At 40.1% G+C, this 26,813-nt stretch overlaps 1 protein-coding gene across 1 annotated transcript; it reads left to right on the plus strand.

The window, feature by feature from the left end:
* The first annotated feature begins 5,235 nt into the window (after positions 1–5,235).
* On the plus strand, positions 5,236–14,464 carry MINAR2 (membrane integral NOTCH2 associated receptor 2). The gene is made up of 3 exons (XM_059493198.1): positions 5,236–5,410; positions 13,229–13,474; positions 14,285–14,464. Exons 1-3 carry the CDS (start codon positions 5,246–5,248, stop codon positions 14,462–14,464), a joined length of 591 nt encoding a protein of 196 aa, XP_059349181.1. The 5' UTR covers positions 5,236–5,245.
* The last annotated feature ends 12,349 nt before the right edge of the window (positions 14,465–26,813 follow it).

Raw genomic sequence — 26,813 nt, forward strand, 5'->3', positions numbered from 1 at the left:
CCTTCTCTGCAAAGAGTCTAGTGTGTAGATGTGATACACAGTTTCCACAGATGGATAACCACAGATACCCACAGACAATAATCTGAGGCCCCCAGTCAGGACTGTGATTCTGTCCAGGAAGAATACTTAGACGCAGTCTTAGCTACCATTGAAATCAACATCTGTGTTTCAAATAGCTGTACTATCAAAATCTTTAGTTTGGCATCTTACTGCTCTGCACTTGAAAACTCCAACTCTAATGAGGTGCTAGTGTATGATTTTAAATAAAATACCTTCTGGTTTTGAAAAGTAAAAAAAGAAAAAAAAATAATGTTGACATCATGGAATGTTATATTTTGTGTAACAAAAATGTTTCAATGCATAGAAAATTCAGTTGCTTTGGGGCATAATTCCTTGAAGTCACAGAAGCACATTTGAAAGTCTAATAGAATTATTGTCGTTGGCAGGCAAAAGAAGCAATTTTTATTTTAAGTTTTCCTCATACTTAGCAACAGATCTTGGTAATAATCCTGCACTCACTTGAATCACAATTGAAAATCAAGCAAAAGAAAAGATGCCTCCAGACTAGGAGCCAGAGGAAAATTTTTATCAGCCAGTGGTATCATCTTCACAATTCTAAATGTTTATCCTCTGCTGATTTTGAATATTTCATTAACAAGAGTGTCATCTTAATCACAAAATTTAAGAAGTGTGTTTTGACTCTGGCTCTATCTGTCAAAAACAAATCAGTGACTTCTGCTGAAATCATCCTCCTATCACCTCTATAAGAAGACCATAAAAAGGAAGTACTTTTCATTGAGAGGCAGGGATGGAAAGTTGTGGTTTAAAATGGCTATTTTAAAAAAATGTAATGAGTGAAATCAAGATCAGATATTATTAGATGTTATATTCTGATCAGGATGTTATAGTGCTGATAAGTCTGGTTCTGATTCCTTTAGCAACTGTAGTACAAAAATTCTAGTTAAATGTGTGTGAATCATTTTGAAGCAGTTTTGTGTCTAAATAGCAAATATACCTCTGAATTTGAAAGCAAGTTCATTTTACTGCAAGTTCATTTTATTGCTTTAGATCCTATCAACATTCAGAGGAACAGTACAGACTGAAATACTTCTTTGGTCAGGAAATTATAAGAACATTCTGAAAATGTGCTCAGGCTATGACTTGAGCCACAGCATGCCATGGGGAGGGCAGGCATGTGCCAGTTTTCCATAGACCTGGGTGGCAGCACGCAGCCCTTTCCAGCTGTGTTCAGGCAAGCCATAGCCTTATTGACTTATGCAGGCATAAACAGTCCAGAGTTTACTCTTTTCTGTTTTATTTTGGATTTGTTCTTTCTTCTTCAAGGACAGTCCCTCTGCATTAATATGTTTTCTTTCCAGCCTGATGAATATGTAACATTTCAACAAATGAGTGTCAAATCAATCAAGTTCAGCTGGCATGTAAAGGTGAAATTCACTCTTGGCTCCTAAGGGCTACAGCAGGCCTCTCTGCTAATTAAATACCACTTAAACCCTACTTTGTCGGATTAAGTGGGACTTAAGTGGTACGTAGGGATTGTGCTAGTCTGGTGCACAGCAGGTTTACTTCCTGCTCCCACTGGTCAGCTAGAGTAGTGACCAAAAGTTACAACAGCTACCACTTCTCATAACTCTCCTAAAGAAATACCTGAATTTTAATAGCATTGTCATTTATTCTGAAGGAAATTGCTGCTTTGTTCTGGAGGAAGTGGGTTACATTTGGGGTTGTTTCAGGTTTTTTCCATTCAGTTTTCATTATCTTCTTTAGTGACAGAAAACCAGCCATTTGCATATTCAAAAAATACACCAAAAATAGAAAGCTTGCCTGCGTCATGATACCAAGAGAGGCCCTAAAACCTAACAGATCAATTATAAAAAGAAGATTAAAAGCACTCAGAAAGAATTTAAAGATATTTGTAAAAAAGATGTGCAAACCAATAAAAAGGGAACTTGAAATACATCCAAAGCAGGAAGCTGAAAAAGGAGACGGTGGGACCATCTGATAACACAATTGTGAAAGGGACATTCAGGAGTGATAAAGTGGTGAAAGAGAAGTTCAGTGAATTACTTGTGTTGACTTTTCCAGATGAAAAGTTGCAAGGTTCCTTATAGCAGAGATGTCAGAGAAATTGGATCGAGGTGAAGGAAATGTACAGGAAAGTAAGACTAAATAAATATGCAAACAGTATCTAGCGTTGCAGTCACCTGAGATTATTGGAAGAACACAACTAGGAAATTGGTATCAGAGCCACATGCCATAGTGCCCAAGCTGTCATTGCAAAGAGTCAGTCTGCCAGCCTGGCAGACTGATGTGTAATTCCTGCCTGTGGAAAAGGCAACCCCTTGAGCTACAGATTGCCATAATAGCCAATGAAAATAATAAGAACCCTGAGCACCTGGATAAGCGTGCTCTTGGGTGAGAGTCAGCATGGCTCCAGTTGTGAATGGAACAAAAAGGAACTGCTGGACACAAAAATCTTTGTTCAGCATTACAGGATATTCAAGAAACTGCATTCACACAGGACTACAGGAGCAATCTTTATGGATCGAAAGGTGATTAAAGGATTGGAAGAAAAATTATCATCTTTCAGGATGGAGAGAAGTCAGCAGTACGGTTCCCTAAGGAGTTAGGGGTTTTGACATTTTCATCAGTGGCATGTGGAAGAGTAAAAACTGAGTTCTCTGTCTAGGCAGGTGCCATAAAGCTCTTCTGGTTAACTCCTGCCTCAGTTGTAAAGCAACAAAAAACTGAGTGATTGGTGTAATTGAAAAATTACCTGAAAATTTTTGATATAGGTATATGTCAAGTATTATAGCTATAAAAATAGTCTGAACCATTCCTATGAGACGCTGAATTTGCAACTGGCAGTCACAGAAGTGAAGTTACTAGCCCTGTGAGAGTTACTACTGCTATGAGAATAGTGGGAAAAAAAGCACCAGTAACTGACGGATGTTTTCAGAAAGAAAGATATAATTTTTCCCATTTTTGGAACTGGTGTAACCAGAACATGAGCATTGTATTAATTTATGGTTGCTGTATTCTAATGAACAATGTAGTGGAATTACAATGCAACACACTGAAAATAAATCAGCAAGGAGATAGACTAGGTGGCTTACAAGATGAGATTTAAAATGTTGATAATCCAGATTGAAAAGAAAGAGACTGAAATAACTATAGTTTAAACAATCCTGAAGGTGATGGATAAGCTGTCTGGGGAGCTCTTCTTAAAACTCTGCACTAGTACAAGAAGGGCATCCTTGATATGGCTAATATGGAAATTAATTTAAAAGACATAAAAGTAAGCAGTTTAGGCAGATGGTCATGAGGTTCTGAATCTTGCTTCTGGTGGAGGTCCTCTCAGAAGAATTGAAAAACAGGCAGGTTTATTGACAATTTATAAATAGATAATAAAAAGCCTGGAAAATAGGTACTTCAGCACAAAAAAAAAAAAAAAGTGTGACTTCTGAGGGAGTAAAAGAATGAACTGCAGGAAGTAGCAGGGTGTACACTGACTCCCTAAACAGCATCTTGTTCTTGTCCTTTTCAAAAAAAAATATAAATCCTGGGATTGGAGAGGTCTGACTTAATAACATACCTTTATGTTCTTATGTCAAATGGATTACTGTTGGTATGTAAACTCACACAGACGCACACATCTTACGCAACAGTAGCACAGACAAGCCCTGTGTTTCTAGAGATGCTGGAAAGTCTATGTTTTAAAAGTCATGGTTGCATATACCCATGTATTTTAGAACACAAATTATTACTCTGTTTGGTATTACTGCACAGGGAAAAAGTGAGAACTATGTGCCATGGTAAGTCCAAAACAGCAGCTTCATGGTAATACCTAGGGTACACTGGAAACCTGTATTAGTGTTTCAGGGGTTCATTAAACTGGGGAGACATAGTTGTAAAGGTAGCACCAGGTTCCCCAAAAGCATGCACATCCACTCAGAAACACAGTCACTACTATCTCTTTTGTGGCTGCTCACAGATACTTATTTCAGCACCTACTTGAAAGGTGCCATATTAATAACTTTAAACAGATATGCTTTAAGATAATCTCCAATAATTACATGCAAGGAAACATCATGAGCTTTTAAAGTAAATAACAGGTTTTACTTACATGTATATCCAACTATCAATTTTTACTTTAGTATTTAAAAAATGTTTTCCTATTTTTATTTTGTTTCTATATTTCAGCTATTTTTTGTGTGGTAAATAGATTTTTTTGATTCTGTGGTCTAAGTACAGAGGTAAATTTTTTGTGATGCCCTAGTTCTCAGCATAAATTTGATTCAAAAAAGGTTTTCCTGGATTTCAAGCAATGACCTGATCCTCTGTAGCAATTTCATCCAAATGAAACATATCCTGGAAAAACATACATATTTTAAGAAAAGGTTAAAAATAAGAATGAGGAGGCTACTTTTGCTAGTCATACATAGAGACCATAATGAGAAGGGGAATTTCATTAGCTGAAAGTCAAAAGGACTTAAGACTCATAAAATGATGATGAAAATATCAAATCTCAGAATAAAATAATAAAAGTGATGGGACTGAGGCCATACCACTCAAGTCAGTTGCAGTGAATTTTTCCATGCATTTGAATGGGAGCAGAATCAATTCCCTGAAAACTTCTGTTATCAATTACTTGAAACAATCTAATATTTCCCAGGGTCAAGAAGAATTTACTGTGAAAGAAATCCTTGACCCTAAAAAAAGTGCATGTTATAGCTGTTGTGGTAAATGGTACCAACCCACACACCACAATGGAGCCTCTTGGTACTGCTGCAGAAAAGGAAGACTTGCTTTGACGGGAAGCTGCTTCTAATTTTCTCAGGGGAAAAAATGTTACTTTGAAGTATTGTAGGCTTGACATTTTTGGCAGATAACTTGAGGAAGTGCTGGTATGCTTTTAAGTGTCTTATGCATCTACTCACTGGTACTCAGTTAGTTTTAATGAGCACATATGTATCTATCAAAATAGACCTTGAACCCAAAAACTTAAGCCAGACACTTAGACAAACTTGTCCTGTCTTCTCTGCCACTTCTAAACAATCTTTTATCATTGGTAGATGATATAAGTGAGCCTGATACCAAGCAGGGGTCAGATACAGTTTCAGGAAACTGTCGTATCCTTCTTCACGTCATTAATAATAGAAAGAGCATGCACAGCCAGGAAGCAGAAGCTGGGGCTGTTTTCATTGTTAGTCTACAGCACAGAAACATGGACCTCTCCGTTTTGCCAAACAACAACCATCCTGATAAATTCCTGCAACTGGAAGTTAAATCTTTAGTGAAAAACTCTGCCTTTTTACCAGCCAACTGGGCAAAATTCCCAGAAGCAGCTTTACCTGGAGTGCAGCGGTGGCACAACAGGATCTATTTACAGGTAAGGTCTAAAAGAGGCTGACATGTTCCTGATTTTTCTACCTTGTTTTAACGATCAGGAGAAAAATTACATGATGGTGACAGTTCAGCTGTAGTTCAGCTTCCTGCATCTCTTAATCCACATGGTTAATATTCCTGTGTATTTTCCCGTGGACATCAGCAAGGATCAGGCTCCATGAGAAGGGTAACTTTCTTCAGCGGGGGTCCACTGACATTTTTCAGTGTATGAGGATTTCTACTGCTCTTTGTAAATTTTCTTTGCATTTTCCAGAAAGTCTACTGAAGTCAAATACCACTTAATTGTACTAAAGTTGTGCATGAAATGTGCTCTCCGAAGTGAGAAAAGCCCCAGATTTAAAACTGAAAGTGAAGTTATATCCCTTAAACTTGATGAAAAGGCACATTACAGGGACATTAGAGATACTTGCTACAAATGTATATATCTACATAGCTCACAATAACTTCCTTTTTATTTTCCTTATTTTTTTTCCCCTCATTGAACTTTGCCTTCCCAGTATACTGAAAGACAACTGTTGAAAGTGGGAAACATGCTGACTGCATTAATCCAGGTTATTATATAGTGGTAGCAGCAGTTTCTTGGTAAAAATGTAAATGTGCACTGCCTAGCAGAGGCCCTGGAGCTGGCGGAGGAGAAGTTCATGTCTGGATCAGCAGCAGTACAGCTGCATCAGCTCACACCCCTCTGGGCCCCACTTGCTACTCCACAGCGCTCCTTCCCTGCTGCCCAGGGAGCCCCTCGCCTTTCCCCACCCCTAGCATGAGCCAAAGCTCCAAGGTCTGGTTCTTGTCAAGGGATGGAGACATACATAAGTGGTTGGGGGTGAGGGGAGTGATGGAGAAGGGTCTACATTCTCAGGATCCTTAGTGTGGGGATCTGATTCCCCAGGGAAATGAGGACGAAGAGCCAAAAAAGCTTGAACCTGGGGGAAGGGAGGACAGTGATGCTGAAAGTCTCCCACAGCTACTTCTTGTTGCGCTTCTGCCTTTTCAGACATTTCTCCCCATCAGCTCTCTAAACCCCCTTTGCTCCCTCTCAGAGTCCATTCCAGTCTTCTCCCAACTGCGAAAGTCCTCCCCCCGTGATACCTGCTTCCATCCTCCTCCCATTCTATCCACTTCCATGCTCCTCCCTTACTCCCCCTAGCTTCTCCCCTGCCCCAGACACCCTTCCCTGCGCCTACTCCGCCGCCTCCAGCCGCTGTGTTCGTGTTGTATAATCTCTGCTGGCGGCTCCCCACGCAGAGCTGGGGCGGGGAACACGCGGCCGCCCGTAGTGTCCCACGCAAACAGCCCGAACCGAGGGACGGAGCCGGAGGGATGCCGAACTATAGGGGATGGTGCAATGCCGGCCTCACCCCCTCCCCCCGCCCAAGCCCCCCTTTTGTGCAGGAGGGAGGCAGCCACACACAGAGCCTCCGCAGCAGCAGGGATCCTTCTCCCCATTGTTGTCAATCAGGACGCGCTGTCACCGAGCCAGGGCTGCAGAGCTGCGGGAGGATTAAAAATGTGTCGGGAGCCCCGTGCTTTTTGACTTGCGCTCTGCTTTTTTGCCACCAGCGAGAAGGTTTTCCTGGAACTCTGTGTCCCAGCCCGGGATGGCTGTTACAAAGGAAATGTCTGTACTCACCATGACTCCAAAAATGGAGTTTGCAAGGTGGTATTATTTTATAAGTGTTAAACCTAGGATACAATCTAAACTTTTTAGTGTAATCATTAGAGAATTCAAACTGTTCCGATAAAATTCATTGTGCCATTCTCTCTCCCTTACGAGCTCGCCTTCTTTTTCTCCTTTTGCTGACAATCAAATAAAGGAAAAAGTAGTGATGAGTTCCAGACATTAGAAGAAACACTATGGCACAGTGGAGAACTAATGGTGCAGGAATAACATATTTCACTTTAAGATGAGAAAGACAATAGGGTTAAGGGTTAGTTAATTCAGAAATGGAAAAAGGGGGGTTGGGAGGAGGAGAGAGAGAATTAATTTCAGAATATGTGCATGATCTAAAGATTCCTAAAGTCATTAAACCTTGAGAGTAGCCTAAATTTCCCTCTTTAGAAGTTAATATTCTCTAAAGAAACTAATGCTACTCAGGTCTCCCTATGCAAGGTGACTGCATGGTGGTATGTTTGTGGTCTCTTCCAAACGTTTATTATGACATCACTTAAATTCAAAAGCACTGAAGTGCTTATGTGTTTTCTCCACCTTTAGGTTTTAAAATTTTTTTCCATTATAAAAAGCAGCTTCATGTAATGACAGAAAACTGCTGGTCTTTCTCCTCACTTTCCTCTTTGGTATCAGGCAAACTGAACAGCTTCTCCATTTAGCATGTACTTTCATCATCTACTTTGACTAAAACAAACCATAAAACAGTCCTGGAATTTTGGCCCTTCCTTGTGAAAAGCAGCATAAAAAGCACAGACTTTCTCCAGCAAATGTATCACTGCTGACCGCATTCTGCTCACCCTGACAATTTCCAGTCCTGCTGGACTCTCTGCCCCACAATATGTTTTAATGCCCAGCACACACCAGATGATTAATCCTCCATATCTGTTTCTCATGCATGTCTTCCCTGTAGTCAACGTGGTAGTTTTCTGCAATTCTCTGACTTCTCTTTCTTGTTGATATTTCCCCTTTCTCCCCCCTATTTTTGGAAGACAACAGAGAGCATTCAGTCTTAGCAGCATGCTACTTCTTGGCATGATGGTTTTTGGCCTTACATATGAGTTAATGCCTGTGTCCTGTCCTTGCTTGTTTCTCAGTATATGAGGACAAGAGAGTTTTTAAAAATCTGTAAGTTAGGTGCCGGGCTAGAATCACTTCTTTGTCTCCTGGCTCATACGTGCATTACATATTTCCACTCTCTCTCTTATTCTTCCCTAGACATCTGCAACTGGCCACAATAAGAGCCAGCTGCAAGGTTTGCAGGAGCTTTGGTCTATACAAAAGTTTTTATATAATGCTCTCACAGCCCTGCAGAGCTGCATTGCCAATGACAGATAAAACATCTTTTTAAACTAAAAAATTCTTTAGAAGTAGTAGTCTCAATAATGCACAATTTAAATAGTCCGTATGAATATTCACTTTTGTCTAAGTATTCCTGTCACTTTGGCTGAAGTGTTTGTAACCATCTACTGCTCTCTTTCCTGCCCATGTCTGGTGGCTTTTCAGTTTTGCAGTATCTGAGGCTGCCTTAATGTCTCTGACAAGGAATCCAGATCCCCTTTATTTCCTTCCTTGAGAAAAGTTTCATATCTAGAATCATAGAAAGGTTTGAGTTGGAAGGGACCTCACAGGTCATCTGGCGCCAACTCCACAGCCATATGGAGAGATGTCTTCCCCTTGAGCAGGTGTCTCCAAAGCCCCACTCAGGCTGGCTTTAACATGGTCAGGGATGGGGCATTCACAACTTCTCTGCGCAACCTGTTCGTGTCTCACCATCCTCACAAAGAATGTGTCATCCTTATAGCTAATCTAAACCGGTCCTCTTCCAGTTGAAAGCCATTTCCCTTGTCCTATTTCTGTAAAAATTCTCTCTCCAGCTTTCTTGTCAGACATCTGTATGATGGGTGTAGAAGGGTGCTACATGGTCTCTCTGTAGCCTTCTCTTCCCCAGGCAGAACAACCCCAGCTCGCACAAATAGGAGAGGTGTTCCAACCCTCTGATCATTGCAGCCTCGTCTGAACCTGCTCAGGCTTCTTAGGAGCCCTTGATGTGACTGTCTGCCCTACTGTTTTTCTTATCTCCTTATGGCCCTTTAGTTAATCCTTACCTTCCCAACTGCTTTTCCACTGCATTTCCTATGAGATGTGATTTGTTGAACAAAGCTCTCAAGGGCTAATATTCTTCATAAAGAAAGAGCTTTTAATTTTCCAAATGTCTAGCAATACCTGTACAGTTGATACACCTACCAGAGGGATTCTTAGCTACACTCTAGAAGTTGTTTGCCTTCAAAATATTTCTCTACATCAGAAAAACGTCCTTATGAGTGCAGGGAGGGTCCTCCACAATCTCTTACAAAGTTTTTGCATTACAGGGGATTATATTATTAAACAAACTACTCTCAAATATAATGACCACTCTTCTAGTCCTTGTCATTAGGATTGAGAAGGCTGTTATGAAACCAATCCTGTTTTCCTATTTGGTGGCTGTAAGTTTCTGTAGGACTGCCTTGGTTAAAACTTCTAGTTGTAGCAGCCCATCAACAGCATTTCTCACTTCCCCTGAGCATCATTGCCAACATCAAGTGGAAACTGGGGCTGGCCATGGGAACAGAGAAACTGGTCCTGTCTGGAGGGAAAGAAAGGCTTGACTTCCAGGAAGTATATTTCCTTGATTTTTATCTGTCTCTTTGTTGTCTTCTTTCAGGTGGATGGGCTTTAAACCAAGGTCTAGCCTTAACTGTTGATGTCCTGGGTTTTGTGGGTGATACGTCATATCACAGGCTGAGAAAATAATGGTTTGGTGCTTGGGTTGTTCAGTGCTATTAATAACAATAGAAGTGGGAACAGAAGGATAAAGTCAAGATAAAAATGAAATAAAAATATTTCCTAGTAATAAAGGCTAAATTATAATTTCAGTTATGTGTATTGTAAGGTATGCATAACTTGAATTATAAAATAATCAGCAAGAAAAAAACATGGAGTAGGCACATGTTGACTCAGTAATGGAACTAACATCAACCCTCTATAGATCTCTGGGCTTTTCACAGAGTACTAGTACTTGCATGTGACAGCTCTCTGGGTCTGTCAAAGAGGAACATAGTCTTCTTAGTGGAAAACGAGTTATTAACCAGTTATAACAGTGTTCTTGCTCATGAGCTATACGTAGATCAAACACAGTTATGTGTTTGCAGAGTTGAGCGCTTTTCATCTTGTTAAATAAGTATTTCACAAACGTATTTCATCTACAATTTTCAGTGTTCTCCATAACTACTGCTTATTTGAGTATTCACTATCCATTCCTTCAATTTAGTAAGTAGTAATATAAATTGCCTTTGATTTGTTCTGTCCAACCTCATTCACACTGTCTTCCTATATTCAGTGTATATAGCATGAATTCTGTAATGGATATTGATACCTAAATTTACTGTACTTTTCTCTTTCTTTGAACATTTGCTGCATGAGTCAGAGTCTGTGACAAAGGTTGGGAAGTGTTTTGAATCTTAAAAGAAAATGTAAAAAGGTAGCTTTTGCAACAATTAATACTAGCAAGCATATTTATCTAATCTTATGTTTCTCTCCTTCTAGAAATGCATATGTTTAATGCAATATTTTTCATATTTCTTTGTATGATATCTTAGTCTTAAAAGTTTTGGGGTTTGTGTGTGATTCTGTCCTTACTTTTCCCTAACTAGTCTGTAGGACATATCTACCACAGAAATTTTACAATCAAGCATCTGCTGTACTCAAGTACATTCTCCCAATTAGCTTGTCACTTCAATGTCTGTTCTCTAAAATTTCTGCCAACTATATCTTACCCCAAATTCTGGTCCAGCTTTCATGATAAAACCTGGTTGCCCCTCCCAATCAATTCCCTCTCTATATCTGCTCCAAGCCACCACACTCTCCTCATGCCCATGAAAAGAAAGGTACTTCAGACAGTAGGGGAAAAAATGTTGCTACAAAGCACTGTTTTTATAAACAAATTTTTGCATAGTGCCATCTATTCCAAGTTTTGGAGAATTTTATGGAAAATAGCTTTTAAAATTACTGTCAAGTCACATTCTTCTCACAACATTTTAGCCTAGGGAGACCAATCAACCCCTGGTGAGACAGTTCGCGTTCTTCAACAAAATGTTCTCCAAGTTCAACTATTTAGCAAGCCTGAGGGAAGAGTCATTAGGGTCAATGACAAATCTTAAATAAGAAATAAAGTAAATAAAATAAAATGCAGTCAGAAAGAAAAGGCAGTTCAAAACACCAGCTCAGCTGAAATCTGGCCAGTACAGCCCAGAGGGCTTCATTGCCAGCTGTAACTGCAATGCAGAGAGTAATATTATCAGGGGATGTGTGGAGGCTTAGGAACAGCATGTGGAAATTATGAACTAACAGAAGGATGGGATGTCGCTGAGGATCCACCCGCCTACTAATGGCAATTATTGATGGGAAACCTGCTTAGTCACTTCTGCAGGATTTAGTGATAGGAATGCCAGCATGATGCTTCCTCCTAAAGTTTCTTAGACAAAGTCGGTTGTTTTCTCTTCTCCACCTTCACTTTCTGAGGGAAATCAATCCTTATGCTTCCTTCCACACCTGCCTGCCTCAGACTAATGTATAGGAATCTATACATGCACACATGACACTGCAGTCATTCAGCAGGTGATGGCACACAGGAGCTGATTTTCACTGAAAATGGATCCACCAGCCCACAAAGTGGGCAGAAAATTACTCAAGCAGAAGAAGCCAACAGTTTGCTATCAACTTAGGGACCTTCACTGACTTGATGAGGTGCCCAAGCAGTTCCCAAAGCCAGTGTGCAGGAGATCAGATGCCCCGAGCTCCCACCAGAAAGGTGGAAGGAGAAGCAGAACATGCCCCCAGCACTTTCGCAGTTGAAGTCCATCCATCCTGGGGTGCCTTAATGTTTGGAGATCTCAGTAAAAGTGAAAAATTCAGGGAAAGTCATCCTTAGATGGAAGTAAGTTTCTCAGGACCTGTCTTCTTCATTGGCTGTTTACTATGTGCACTTTACCTTAAGGGCATTTTGCAGCAGGTGCTTTGTGATTTCTGAGAGCAGGAGAGAGGTGGGGATTGCCCCCTCCCAGCATACCTGACACAGGACCACTGGGTCAGGCCAAGGATCCCCTTGACTCAACATAAAGTTCCTAAGGATAAAAGTACTGGTGAGGAGGGATGAATATGCTCTGTGTTGGTTCTAAAATCCTAAGAAATGGGAGAGGTGTTAGTGTAAGACAAAGGCTTTGGAAAAAGCAGGTCTCTTAGGTAGCTGACACACTGTGGTACCACAGATCAGTACCAGGTCAATTGAAAGTCTTCGGGACAGAAGGTTGGGACAAATCTTGAATAGCTTGGAATAGAGAGTCTGATTGCATTCCTCCAGGCAATTACAGATTGAAAAGTATCATAACTACTATTTTACTGAACCCTAAAGAGGTCCTTAGTGCTGTTTTAAGAGGCTTGTGATTTCTCAAAAAATATTATCCCACCGGGGCTGTTATTCTTCTTCCTCTCTTGACACTCACATGTTGTAAAAGGTCTTATTTAACAGCTTTTGTTATTGGGAGAATGCTCAGAAATTTAATTACCTCAGTTGAACAAAGACCCTCTTCAACATCCTCACACTCTTGATCTGACATTCAAGAGTGTGAACAGAACTGTGTAAGTGTGTCTCACCCCTGCTATCAGAGATGCATTTCCAGTTGAGATTTTCACTTACACACCATTGCCCTGTGATCATTCTGCTTTGTCCTTACATCTTTGCTCCTGCATCATACATCCATGGCTTCCACCAGAACTATAATGTTCTACTGCAGCTCTCCATAGCACTGTTTCACTAAAGCAGAGGTCTTCTTACAGCAGGCATTGTAACATCAGTTCACATTTGCAAAAGAACTTAATGTACAGATTGTACCCACCTGCTTTCCCCAGAAGGAAGAAATCTGTCCAGAGTGAGCAGTCAGGCTCCCTTGTTGTAGAAGTTTGCCAGAAGGAGAAAAATTGTTGCATGCTCAGTTTTAAAATGATTCTGTTATATTACAAGTGATAATTCTGGAAGGGGGCCTGTATTGTAGGTAATGCAAATGAAAGCCAGGTTCTGATCTAACTTATGTCTTACAGAGAGAAAAGAAAACTGTCACCGAGCTGCCAGGCTTAGACTTGAACAGGGTCAGTCAAGAAATAATAGACAAATCACTGGGGAAACACATTACTCCCATCACCCTGAAATCCACAATCAAGAGCAACCCACTGTACAGTGACATTCATGTGGATGATGACTGGGAGGAGAAGAAAAAGACCCCTTCCTGGACTGTGCAAGACTATGACAGACAGTCACTGCACTCTAACTTGGCCAGCCACATAAAGGTAATTGCCTGCTGTGCTGAGTTTGAGCAAGTGAATTGGTGCGAGTTGTGTGGTGCGTGCATAAACCACTGTGCAGCCCTCTTGATCTTTAGGTGGTATTACAGAAGTAAACGTGGAGGTATTTTCTGGAACAGACATGACACTAACAGGAGTGGGATCAGGAAAGAAGTCCACACATCTGGCGAGATTCCAGGAATTTAAATTTTACAGTACATGACATCTGATGAGAGAAACTTAAACCACAACGCTGTGTAACTCAGCTCCCCTGTTTACATAGGGAAGAGCTACAAATGTGGCACCTAAATACTATATAGTCACTTTATAACTGTTTGTAGCAAAATTCTGTTATCAAATTACATCTTTTTTTCAGCCTCATCCACACCGTACAGGCTCCTGCCTCCCCGTGGGTTGGCATAAATCACTTCTAGGATTACTTTAGTTTTTGGTTTGGTTTGGGTTTTTTTTTTGCTGTTCCATTTTTTTGAAAAGTCAGAACTGTGTTTCGCAGCATGGCATCTTTTCTTGAGAAGACAACATGGTTTGTTCTGGGTTTTTAAATGCATTTCAATGGCTGGTGTCCTACTTTTGGTTCCTGGATGAAAAGTGTGGTTTTAATTTTCCCCAGTGCAACATTTGCAGCATCTGGAAAGTAGCACAACCTACATTCAAGTGAAAGTGTCTTGCATATGTGTTGTGATATCTTAAATTCATTAATCAGTGTCTGATGATAGCCAAAATACTTCTGGGTATGTTCTAATGACTTTGTGTGTAAAAGAGAGAAATGATTTCATCTTCTGATCTTTCTTCTAGGAAAATCCTAATGATCTACAGTTCTGGATGGGGGATATTTATACTCCTGGGTATGATACCTTGTTAAAAAAGAAGGAGCGAGAAAAAAAACATTCAAAATATTGCCGTATCGTTCTGCTCATGATACTAGCCATTTGCATTCTACTTTCTGTAATCACACTTAGTATTTTACTTACTTAACTTAGCCAAATGATGATGAATTTTTTTAATAAATATTTTTATTAAATGATTTCCTTCTCTGGTTTTATTTGAATTCAATTTTTTTTGGTCACAAACACAATTCATTTAATGTCACTTCTTCAAAATATTCCTGTACAGCACAGGGAATTGACCCTGAAAAGAGACAAATATTCTTTGCATGCCTGAAAGTCTCCTTACAGGTATAATTTAAAAAGAAAACTATATTCAATCTTTTTTTGTGCCTTCTTTAGTCTAATGATTTAAGTCAGTATGTGTGGTATGTTACATATAGAGAATCAGCTGACTATTTGTTCTAATAAACACCTACTACAGTCCTTGTCTTTTTATGATACATGTTTTTAGAATATAGAAAAGCATTATAAAGCATTATTCAAGATATCCCAAAGAATTAGAAAACAAATATTAACACATTACTTAGTCACTGAATGCATTGCTGCAATGTTGGAGCACATAGTAAATGCCAGCCTAAACACATAAATGTTTTCTTACACTTTTTCAAAGAAGAAAAACAGAAAATAGATCACTGTGTTTCTATCAAAAAATTCCATAAACTGTGACAAAGTTCTTCCATCACTAGTTCATATTCTTTCAATATATTTCTGTCATCCCAAAACATGGAGAGACAATATTTATTTTCAATAAAATCTGTGGAGTACAAGGGTATAAACTGGAATTAACACCCCTTAAAATATTAAAGTTATGTAACCAGGCTGTGAAAAAGAATATCTGTAAATTAAAGGAATAAAATGAAATGTTTAGAGCACTTAGACCGTTAAGTTAATATGCCTCAGAACAATTCAGAGGAATCAAAACATGAGATAAAATTACAAAAGAAAAAGTGAGTGAATAGGGAGACAAGAACTTCAAGTAATTATTTTCTTTCCGAAAAGATACTCTGGGTGCTGCAAACCCTTTATACCCCTGTATTTGGTATTAAGGAGCTATGAATACTGTTGAGATAGTTCCCTTTTGGAAGAGAATCTCACAGGTACACATAATCTGGAAAGTTGAGGTTATACCAGGTCTGCTTCTTATCCCACAAAAAATGCTTTGGATTAGTCAGGAATAGAACTAAGGTAGAAGGTTTGTACTGTGTCTTCTGAATTCTAGAATGTGCCCTACCTACAGCTGGTTTACAGTGCTTTAACTCATGTCAAGATGAATTCATCCTCAGACAAGTGTATTTCATTCTTTCCTTCTCATCTAGTTCATTGATTGATTCTTTTGTGTGCTGTAACTTCTTGGACCTGCTCTAGCTGACACTATAACCAGTTTGAAGATTCAACTTGAAAAAAAATTCAAGCTAAAAAAGCTTAGTGCTTTAATCTGATGTGCAGACAACAGTAAAAGAGTAGTAGCATTTAAATGCACGTGCATAAAATTAGTATCCCTGTTACAAAATTGTACATTGCTGTAAATATACAAGGGAACTCAGCCTCCTGCCTTGCTGCAGTTTCAGTGCAGATGGGGATTCTTGTCTGAAAGATCAGGCCCGTTCAGTTTACAAAAGTAAGAACTTGGGAGTATTTTACAAGACTAATAGCTGACATTATGAAGTAACTACTAACATTAAACCTACAATACTTGATTTTTTTCCAGCCCAAGTACATTTGCTTTAAGTGCCTTGCATATAATGCAGAGACGTACTTTTGTAAATTATTGAGGCCTGCAGGCTGGAAGCCTAAAAGCAAAGAGCTCTGTAGTTTCCAGGAAAACCGCCAATAATGCGAGTTTCTAAACTACATTACTCTGTGAGGGCTTAGTTGAAAGGATAAAGCCGTTTTCTCCACAAGTTGACTACGGGCTGTTTTAGTCCGATTTCACTGCTGTCACCTAGCGGAGAGCCAGCAAAGACGAAAAACGTGTCAGGCGCGAAGATGCCGCTTGGAACTTTTTTTTTTTTTTTTTTTTTTTTTTTTTTTTTTTTTAATAATGTCATGTTTCTCTTGGATGTGGGGGAAGGGCTGCTCGATTTTTTGCGATCCTCAGGCATGGCCTGGGATGCGGGTTCCTTTGGTGACCCCTCGCGGCGGAGCGCGGCGGGCGGAGGGACCCGCGGATCCTGCTGCTCCCGGGAAGGGAAGGGAAGGGAAGGGAAGGGAAGGGAAGGGAAGGGAAGGGAAGGGAAGGGAAGGGAAGGGAAGGGAAGGGAAGGGAAGGGAAGGGAAGGGAAGGGAAGGGAAGGGAAGGGAAGGGAAGGGAAGGGAAGGGAAGGGAAGGGAAGGGAAGGGAAGGGAAGGGAAGGGAAGGGAAGGGAAGGGAAGGGAAGGGAAGGGAAGGGAAGGGAAGGGAAGGGAAGGGAAGGGAAGGGAAGGGAAGGGAAGGGAAGGGAAGGGAAGGGACGGCTCCTTCGTGCCCTGCGGGAGCGTCTGCCTGCCCGTGAAGGAAGGGGCTTGCTGCTGCGCCCCTGGGGGAGCGCTGGCATGGGAAGAGCCGATTGTCTGCGTAAACGCGAGCTGTGCTGGTGGTAATGGAAAATAAACAACACTCGGATACTTTGAGAGGAACCACCCTGCTCAACAGACTGAGAGACAAAGACTTTTCATCAGAGAAGAGTGGTGGAGCCTCGGGATCCTTTGTACTATGTGCTAACTCCAAAAATAGTAAATTAGATGCCCCTCCTTTAATCATTTGATGCAGTGTTGCTTTACTTATCCTGTAGAAAAAAAAAATTGGTTGATAGACATTGCTGTGTATTGTTTCTTTTGTCATGTGAGTTTTTTGCTTTTGGGGAATTTAGAGTTCTTTTAATTCATTAATGACAGAGACTGAAAAAGACACATCATCACACAACATTAATAATAAAGGTATTGGTGGTTAGAGAACAGAATATTTAGTATATTCCAAAAATGCTGAAAACACTATAAGAAAAGGAGGCTCAGGGGGACCTTGTTGCTGTCTACAACTACATGACAAGAGGTTGGAGCCATGTAGGTGTCTGCCTGTTTTCCCAGGTAGGAAGAGGAAATGGCCTCAGGTTGTGCCAGGGAAGGTTAGGAATGGATATTATAAAAAAATCCTTCACTGGAATGGTTGTCATACATAGGAACAGGTTGCCCAGAGAAGTGATGGAGTCATCACCTGTGGAAGTGCAAAAGAAACATATGGCCATGGTTTTGTGGTCATTACGGTGGTGCTGGTTTAAGAGTTGGCACTGATATCTATTAGAGATGTTTTCCAACGTTAATCATGATATGACTCCACAAATGAAACAAGTCTTACTGGAAACTTACTACTAGGTAAGTTTCCAGTAAGTATTCTCTGTGATCTACATTCATTGGTCTCTTCCTACCCTGAAAGCATGCTTACACACATAATTTCATACTTCACAGAATCATAGAATATGCTGAATTGGAAGGGGCCCATCAGCATCATCAAGTCCCACTCCTGGCCCTGCACAGGACACCCCAAGAATCTCACCATGTGCCTAAGAGCATTGTCTAAATGCTTCATGAACTCTGTCAGGCTTGGTGCTGTGACCAACTCCCTGGGGAGACTATTCCAGGGCATGACCACCCCCTGTGTGAAAAACCTTTTCCTGGCATCCAACCCTAACCTCCCCTCACTCAGCTTCATTCCATTTCTTCAAGTCCTGTCACTGGTCACAAGAGTGAAGGGATTGGTACCTGTTCCTCTGTTTCGCCCTGCTGGATGTTGAAAACCTCAGTGAGGTCTCCCCTCAGTCTCCTCCAGGCTGAACAGGCCAAATGACCCCAGCCACTCCTCATACCGCTTCTCCTCCAGACCCTTCACCATCCTCACAACCCTCCTTCAGATGCTCTCCAATAGCTCAATAACTCTTTTATATTGTGGCATCCAGAACAGCCCCCAGCACTCGAGGTGAGGCTGCCCCAGTTCAGATCAGAGCAGGACAATTCTCTCTCTTGCCTGGCTGCTGATGCTGAGCCTGATGCACCCCAGGACAGAGTTGGCCCTCCTGGCTACCGGGGCACTGCTGGCTCATGGTCAACTTGTCCTTAATAAGGACCTCAAGCTCCCCTTCCTGCAGCCCTCCAGAAAACTTAACTTCAACAGGACTTTAAACAGGTGCTTAGAGGCAGGAAAGAAGTCAAGTTTTCATGAGAACATAAACAATCCTGGTCTGATTTTTAATTTTTTATTCCAGTAGTAATCAACTAAAATAGCAGCAAAGACTCTTATGTAGTGAGTGAAACTTCTTAAAATACAAGTTGATACATCAATATCTTACCAGCGCCTCTAAAAAGATGTAGGACAATTATATAACTGTGGTAGAATACTACCTTTTGCTGGCAAAACTGGCATTTGCAGTAACATGCAGGAACTGCAGGAATTTGCTCTTATAAATTGCGCAGCAGCAACCTGGAAGCAAATGAGAGTTCTGCAGATTGTGCCCACTTATAATTGCACTGTCAATTACTGTATTTCACAAGTGATTTTAGAGAAATTACCTATTCTCCAGTAAATAAGGATTAGCTTTTAAAACTACCTAATTGAATCAAATTTTTATATGGCTTTCAGTACAACTACTCTCCCAAATCACTAGAATATATTGAAAGACTCTGTTGAGGAAATTCTTAGCCTTTCTCTTCCTTTGCTTCATTCTTCTCATCCCAAAAGTGTCCAGAAATATGCAACTAAGTTCCCATTTTATTTGGTTTTTCTGTCTGTGAGATCCTGCTTATATTGAAAAGATTTCTCTGTTCCAACTCTTATTTTCCATGGTATTAGTTTGGACTCAAAGCACTGCTACACCCCACTTCAGGTGCATGGGGTACCTACATATATTCATGGGAACATGACATGTGCTATGGTTCAAATAACTTCTCAGCAACCTGGTGGCACTGCAAACTCAGAGCTATAAGTCAAGTTTGATAGGCCTGTGCCCACTTACAGTCCATGATCTGAAAGGAGGACAACAGAACAAGGGTAGAGAACAATAAATTTCTTCATGTAATATTCATCTCTAAGTCCATGAATCTAAATCTGTATAATATTTAACTTGCAACATTTGGGATTTGTGGGAGCATTGCCCCCTCCCCTCCTCTCCTCTCCAAAAAAACCCCACATTCTTTGCAGATTTCTGCTGAAGAACAGATGTAGTTCAGCCTTGAGCTGAGGTGGAGTTTGAACGAACACGTGCTTTAGGTAAGCAGCTTTTGACCAGATCGCTCTATCCCTCTTGATTTCTTCCTTTTGTAGCTGTCTCTTAGTGAGTTTCTCCCTGGGAGCAGCTGCTCTGGTCAGTGGTGGCAGTGCATCCTGACAGGCAACTCTCCTCCTTGTTGCAGTGATCCTGATATGGCCAAATGCTGATCCTGAGACATTGAATCCAAGAGCCAGAATATTATGTTACCAATTCCATATTGTTAAGGGTCCTTTTCCCTCACCAGAGTTGTTGTAAGTCATGTAGTTGTGGAAAAAATGCTGGTTGCTCTCTCCTCTGATATATTACATTCTATTTAGGCAACCCAGCAAAAAAAATCCTGTACAGAATTATATTTTCAATGCATTATTGTAACCAGTTGGCCGGCAATTTTTAGGCTGAGAGAGAAGAATGGTTAATTCATAGCAGCATGACTAGCTATGTCACTTTGATGAAAACACACAGATCCTGAATTGGTGTGCATTATTTTTTCCATCCATGTATTTAGCTTCACAGACAACCCAGTATATGAACCAGCCTTCCTGAAGAGGGCTTGTTTCTCTCTGGGGTTTTGTCTGTGCTGATTGTGCTCTTTTTGGAAATTCTCCAATAAGCCACTCTCAGCTCAGAAATCAATTTGCTGCAGCTGCTGTAGTAAATTGAAACTCTTGTAGCTGTAAGTGGGTTCATCTGTGGGAATTCTTCTTGCCTGTGGTAAGGTCAGTCTTCTTGGAGGAAGCATTGTGAAGTTAAGGCAGAAGGCAGAAAGTTTTATGGCAGCACAGTTATTGTTCAATACACAGCACAAATCTACTGAGCGTTGGGCTTATTTGCTTCAAATTTGGCAGACTGCTGTTTTTAATACCTGTGGGTGTGTGTGCCTGTTCAGTCTTTAAAGCTGCTTTTCTCTAGGCACAACTCAATACTGAAAACACAAACATAAGCATGCATTCTAAAGCAGTTTTTTTGTTGGTGGTGGTGGTGTTGTTCAGCTGTTTGGGCCTCTCTTCTAAAAATCTTGTTTCTTTCTCAGAGGGAAGTGATAAAGATAATGGAAATAAGAGGGGATGATTTTGTTGTGGCAGATGCCTGCTTTTGTTCAAAGTCTGAGTCCTCTTCTCTACACCCACCTATGCATTTTTTTATTTTCTGAACTGTGAGAATGATGATGTTTTAAAACTGCTTGGGACATAAAATAATCTGGATACAGAAGCCATTAGTAAATAATGTTCTGTGTGCTGGTGAATTGCTAAAGGAGACACTGTGTGCCTCATGAAAGTAGTTCTTAGGCTAAAATGAGAACAGGGCATTCAATCTTTAAATCTGCATTAGTTCTCTGGCTTTTTTAATGAGCAATGCCATAAATATTGTCTCAGCTCATTGAGAGCTGAACTAAGTGTTAGTAAACTGGCATGTTGGTAATTTGTGTAGTTGAGGGCCTAAATGTTTTTTACTTTCATTTTTTAAATGTCTGCTTCTTAATATTAACTAAGCATCTAATAATAACTGACTCATATTAATTAAGCATCAAGTTTCAGAATAATTTGTGGGGAAAAAATTTCAAGTAAGGAATCTGAAAGCCCTGTTTTGTCTGAAATTGTCTGTGTTGCTCTAAAGGTTTGACAAGTTATTGCACCCCATAAACACTTCTGAAATGCATGCAATATTAAGTTACCATAGAGCACAGTTTATAGAGACTGTTTAAAAATAAAATAACGAGAAATTGAATGGAAAACCTCCTAATTTGTTAAGATTAAGCTGAGGATAAAGAGAAAGCTATGACATTAAATCAGGCTTTATCCCTGATTGAAATGTGACATAGAAAGTATACTTAGGACAAGGATAAATCCTGGGCAAGGCATTTAGAATTGAATGAGCTGATACAACAGTATTTCTGACTTTTTACATATGGGTTAAAATACTAAATATTTGAAGTAATTAAGCTGGAAGTATAAGTTTATGCAAAGCTCAAAGCTAGAGAAAAATGGGCTCTCCTGGGAAATGGAATAGAGATATTGTTTGCAGCCTGGAAGGCAGTGTGTTAAATTGGCAAGTTGTCAAGTCCTGAGGCAGTAGAAAACAAGTGAGTAAAAATGTTTATAGCAGTAATGTTGTGTGGAAATGAATGTTGCAATACCCTGCAAACTGCTGAGGGAGAGAAGAATTCACTTAGGGCCTGACCTTGAAGTGAGAAATGAGCTTCTCTGGGTGTTTTTTGACAAAAATAAAGGTAGGATCTGTACAGTGAAATCTACTGAATTTTACCATAGTGACTACATTTAAGAGTATGTGCCTTGGTCAGATACTTCCCCTAGTGCTGTGTCCATACCCCCATCACAAGAGGAAAGCGAGTGGCCTTGTTTTCAGAAGGCAATTCTATCATCAGAAAATCTGCTTCCATTCCAAGTGAGGTCTCCTTCCTTCCATTATGGTAGATTATTCCCTGCACCCCTGAGTTTGGCCACAACAATTGTGATGATGGCTCAGTCAGATGCTGCCAAAGTACCTGGCCTTCCTCCCTCTGCATCCTGGCAGCAGGCAGCTACCACTGACCTTTCCATTTGTTTGACACCTGTTTGCTGGATCTTCAGTTGCGCACCTCTTGCTCCAGGCATGCTCATCAGTGTATTTTCATTCTGAATTATGCCTGAATTAACACCTGAATTACGCAGAGGTCTGTAAAGCTGCATTTCTCACACAGCTGTGAGCTGAGGCTGTTGAGGGGATGCAGGGCTTTGGGCACCCTGCCTGTCAGACAGGCACTTCAGACAAGGAGCTGGACACTGAAGCAGCTCAGCTGGCTGTACTGGCAACCTGGGGAGCGAGGCAGCCCTGCAACTGGGGCAAACCAGGCAGGCAGAATTGGTTATCTCTCTTGGCTCCCACTGAAACTTTTTGTGGGATCAGTTCACTCCAGAGAGATGACCCTGACCTTTAATGAAAAAGTTCCTCCCCACTTTCTCCCCTGCAAATGTTTTAACATGTTATGACTGGGGGCTGAAAGCTTGCTGAAAATAAAACTTCTTTTTGCTGTTGTTTTCTTAATCTGTTTTAACTTCATTATTCAGCATGGTGATGTGGCCCATAAATGTGAGATACAGTGACAGGTCGCCAAAACCAAAATTATATATATTTATGTGAATTAGCAGGAGTTGTTTAGTGTCCAAAATCAGTTTCAAACCTACTAATTAAGTAAACTGCTGCTGCATGCTTATGAAGTGTTAAGGAAGAAGCTGTTACTGATAATTTCAGTAGAATAAATTTGAGAAACCTGTTGATCAATGAGATGATGAAGAAGACATCCATTATAAACTTCTGCAAACCAAAGACTTAATTCTGTCACTAGTAGCACATGGTATACTTGATTGAGAGGTACTAAAGTCCAGGAAGTTTTCCCTGCCTGCTCTCTGTTGGAAGATGTGCTTCCAGATATACCTTTAAAACTTGATAACAATAACTCGCATGTCTTGACAATTCATTCTAAGGAATCTAAATAATATCCTACTAAAAAAAAAGTTCAATGGCTTAAGATTTTGTAATTTTTTTCCTTTCATATATGGCATTTAGAGAGAATGTCAGGATCCCTTGGTTGCTGTTCTTTGTAACATCAGCAGTGTTATTAGACAAATCCTCCTTTCACAGTACAGTTATGAGATTCTTCTCAAGTTTCTTTTCTGACACAAACTTAGCTCCTGCTTATCCATACTGGTTATATCTGTATATACCAACATCATATTTGGTTATCTGACATAGTTCAAGTTTATGGAGCCAACTACATCCACTGCTTGCTTCTATCCAGTTTCTATTCATGCTACACATTGACAGTATGCAAGTTTGGCAAACAGGTTAGGGTTCAAAATAAATCAGTATATATTTGCAGCTCCCTCTGGCATATTCTTAAGTGCACCATATTTACACCACAGGTGATGCAATATTCTGTGGAGACTGGCTGACCACACTGAGCTATCTCAGCCATACCATCTGGAGGAAAGCAGCACCACCACCTACAGCAGAGTAATGCTTTGCACTAGGGCCAGCGACCTCAAAAGGTGGCCATTGCACATTTAAATGAGCAGACTTCAAAATACATGGGTAAAGACTGATGAAAACAGGTAGACTCTGAAATATGATGCTCTCAGAGGCAGGATGCAGGTGACCAGGTGCTGTTAAGCAGCAGTCCTGGGCTGCTTTAAGAAGCGGGAAGCTGAGAACTCCTGGGGAGCTGGTGGCTGTCACTAAACCACCACCCAGTTCCTGGGTGCACAGATCCTACTCCTAAGGAACGTAGCAGGAACTCAGAGCTGCCTGGCACAGAGACACTGCCTAAATTATCACCATGCTGCAAATAGCAGTAACTGGTCTTCATAAAAAAATTAAATTCCTTGCCCTCTGTAAAGAGGTGAATAATTTCGGCTCATCTTGCACATCATTTCTTCAATGTGGCAATGTTAAGACAAAAAATGAGTTACTATCTATTCCAGAAAAAGAAAGTGAATAATGTTCTCAGTAAATGTTGGTCATAAACAAGGATTTTGTTCTATTTTAATTATGCTGGCAGAATTTGCCCAAAACCCAGATATTTCTCTCTTTTTTTCCCCTCAGGAAGTAAAGCAGACAGCTTTGGGTTCTGTCTTCTAAGTACTACTGTTTTGCAGTTTCCAATGAAATTAAAAGAAAGAAAAAAACCCCAAAAATTAAAACCTATACAAGTTTGTTTTATAAAGTAAATTACTATAACTACTAAGCATTATAATGGCAGGATTGGGGTCTAGTTTACGAACACTTCTTCCAGAGAATATTAACACATCAAAGCAGTCAATAAGCTCTATTATGAAAGTACATTTTTTATTATGCAATATAAATTTGCTTTCCACTTAGTGTAACCTCTCCATTGACAGCTAAAATGCTCAGATGACAATTTACATGAAAAAAAAAAGAGGTCTTCAGCTAATATCTATTCCATTGATGAAAATATTGGCATCAAACCAGGGAACACAAGTGTGATTACTGTTGTATTGAAAAATGCCGTAGAATTTATTAAATTATTTTTAAAAACTTATGTTTTCCTTCAAAGTTTAATTTGATGCTTTTTTGAAAGTAGAAATAAATGAAGAACCAGAAAGAAAAATGCTTATCTTTAATTTTGGAGGTTGAACTTTGATATTATCTTTCTATTATTTTTATTTAAAAAGCACCAAAAACCCCTCAACAAAATAATTTAACTATGTTGTTGTGAATTGAACTATATTTTGTTATGAAATACACCCTGGCAAAACTTACTGCTAATACAAGCCACAGATATAAACCCAATGCTTTTCTCCTAAGACATCGTAACATTGCCCTCCTGATATACATTTTTTCTAAAAAACCTAGGTTTTTTGGTGGCTTTCCTTTGGGAGATTGCTGATTGTTCAAATGCATTATTGCAGTCATCATGCATAAAATGCATTATTGCAGACAGACAAATGGCAGACAAGGAAGATAACCTTTTAGAAAGAATTCATTGCTGTAAGCGTACCAGCAAATGTTTGCCAAGAAACCACAACTAGGACATTTTATTGCTCAGACTTGGAGAGTGATGTGTGCAGCATTGGCATGGCAGAGGATCCCATGGTCTGTCAGGGCAACAGAGCTTCCACATGCAAACCTCAGCAGAAATATTTGGGAAAGTTCACCCAAGATCAGGAGAGTTTAGAACCACTGTGGAGGTGTCCATGGAACTAGAAGCAGGAATTGAAGTCACTTGAACTTAAGCAGAGGGCAGATGGGATCTCCTGATCAGAACAATGGTAAAAGGCTTTTAAAGTACAGGCATCAGTACAGATTTCTAGTTTTCAAAGTCAATCTCAGCAGTGGACCAGTGGACCTGAAAAATCTGTAAAGAGTTAAAGAATTGGTACTAAGAATAATATACCAATTTTTCCTGTTCTAATTTTGAGCACCATGCTCAAAAATCTAGAATTTTTGGGTGACTGAACCTAAGTCATCTTCAAGAAATGCTGATTTGATTTTGTAAAGCATGTTGAAACCTCAGGACATGTTTTTGTTTTCAAAAGTGGAAATTGGCCGAGCACAGCTCCCTGTGCTCAGAAAAGCCCCAAGTTCATGAGAACTTTCTACTCTCAGCTCTTGTTAGGCTTTTACATAGCAGGAAGTTGCTGGATTTGCTTCAGGCTATTCTCTCTGGAAGACATAGTTAGGCAAATTATGAGATTCTAAACACTGAAGTTTGAACTTTAAATCAGTTTAGCACTGGTACTGTTTCGTTTGTGTAGAACCTCACCAAATTCACTATTATGAGATGCAACTTCTGGTTTTACAGTAGCAACCCAGTTCTGGAAGCATCCCAGAATTCACGTTTGCAATATATAATTTCCCTAAGGGTTCTCATTGGTACCTTCCTGCCCTATCTTATACTGAATTCTTATGTCTTTGGTGCTGACTGTGTTATCAACCAGTTCAAAAATAGCCTCCTCGGTTAAAATGAATGAAAAATGTAAGTATTATGGCATTTTAAAGGAAAGAAAGATGTAATGAGTGCTCACATATCTGCCCTCTGGCCTGTTCAGCATCACTGCTTTTTCTGTAACTGCACAAGGAGCTCTTGTTACCTCTGATACCTACTGTTATCCTGCATAATTTTAGTCCCTGAATACTTTATTAAATGTTCAGCCTTGTTTTCAGTACTTATTTTTCACATTTTGCATACCCCTTTGTTTTATTTAAGGCACTAAAAATATAAAATTAAGTCAGGTGGGTTCAGTTGTTGTACTTAATGTGTGCACTGCAAATGCACACAATGGGAATTTCTCTTAGCGCTGGCACTGTTTCCTTGAGAAACCAATTTTTTGCTTCCTTTGAAACCCAAGGGATTTTTACAAAGCAGTGCTCTAAACTTACTCATGCCTGCCCATTCTGTAATGTATCATTCTGCTGAAAACTGGTGTCAGTGGTGAGTTCTCTTCTAAGAATATGCCCCCATGCTAGCCTCAGCTTCATTGAAAATGAGGCATTGAAAAGGAAACTCTTTTCTTGTGCAGGATCTGTCAGCTACTGTTTAAGCATAAAGCAGCATGCTGAGCACTCTTCAGTGTGAAAAGGCTTTCAAAAACAACTCTGAAAACAGAAGAGATGAATCACTGAGTGTATTGAAGGTGAACAGAAGACTTATTTCCCATGTCCCTGGTTTAAAAGAGTGAAGTT

The sequence above is a fragment of the Ammospiza nelsoni genome, chromosome Z (assembly GCF_027579445.1).
Source record: "Ammospiza nelsoni isolate bAmmNel1 chromosome Z, bAmmNel1.pri, whole genome shotgun sequence".
NCBI lineage: Eukaryota > Metazoa > Chordata > Aves > Passeriformes > Passerellidae > Ammospiza > Ammospiza nelsoni.

Coding starts and splice junctions, on each gene's coding strand:
- MINAR2 (XM_059493198.1), top strand. CDS start 5,246: ATGGACCTCTCCGTTTTGCCAAACAACAACCATCCTGATAAATTCCTG. Junction 5,411..13,228: donor ACAACAGGATCTATTTACAG/GTAAGGTCTAAA, acceptor TATGTCTTACAG/AGAGAAAAGAAAACTGTCAC. Junction 13,475..14,284: donor ACTTGGCCAGCCACATAAAG/GTAATTGCCTGC, acceptor TCTTTCTTCTAG/GAAAATCCTAATGATCTACA.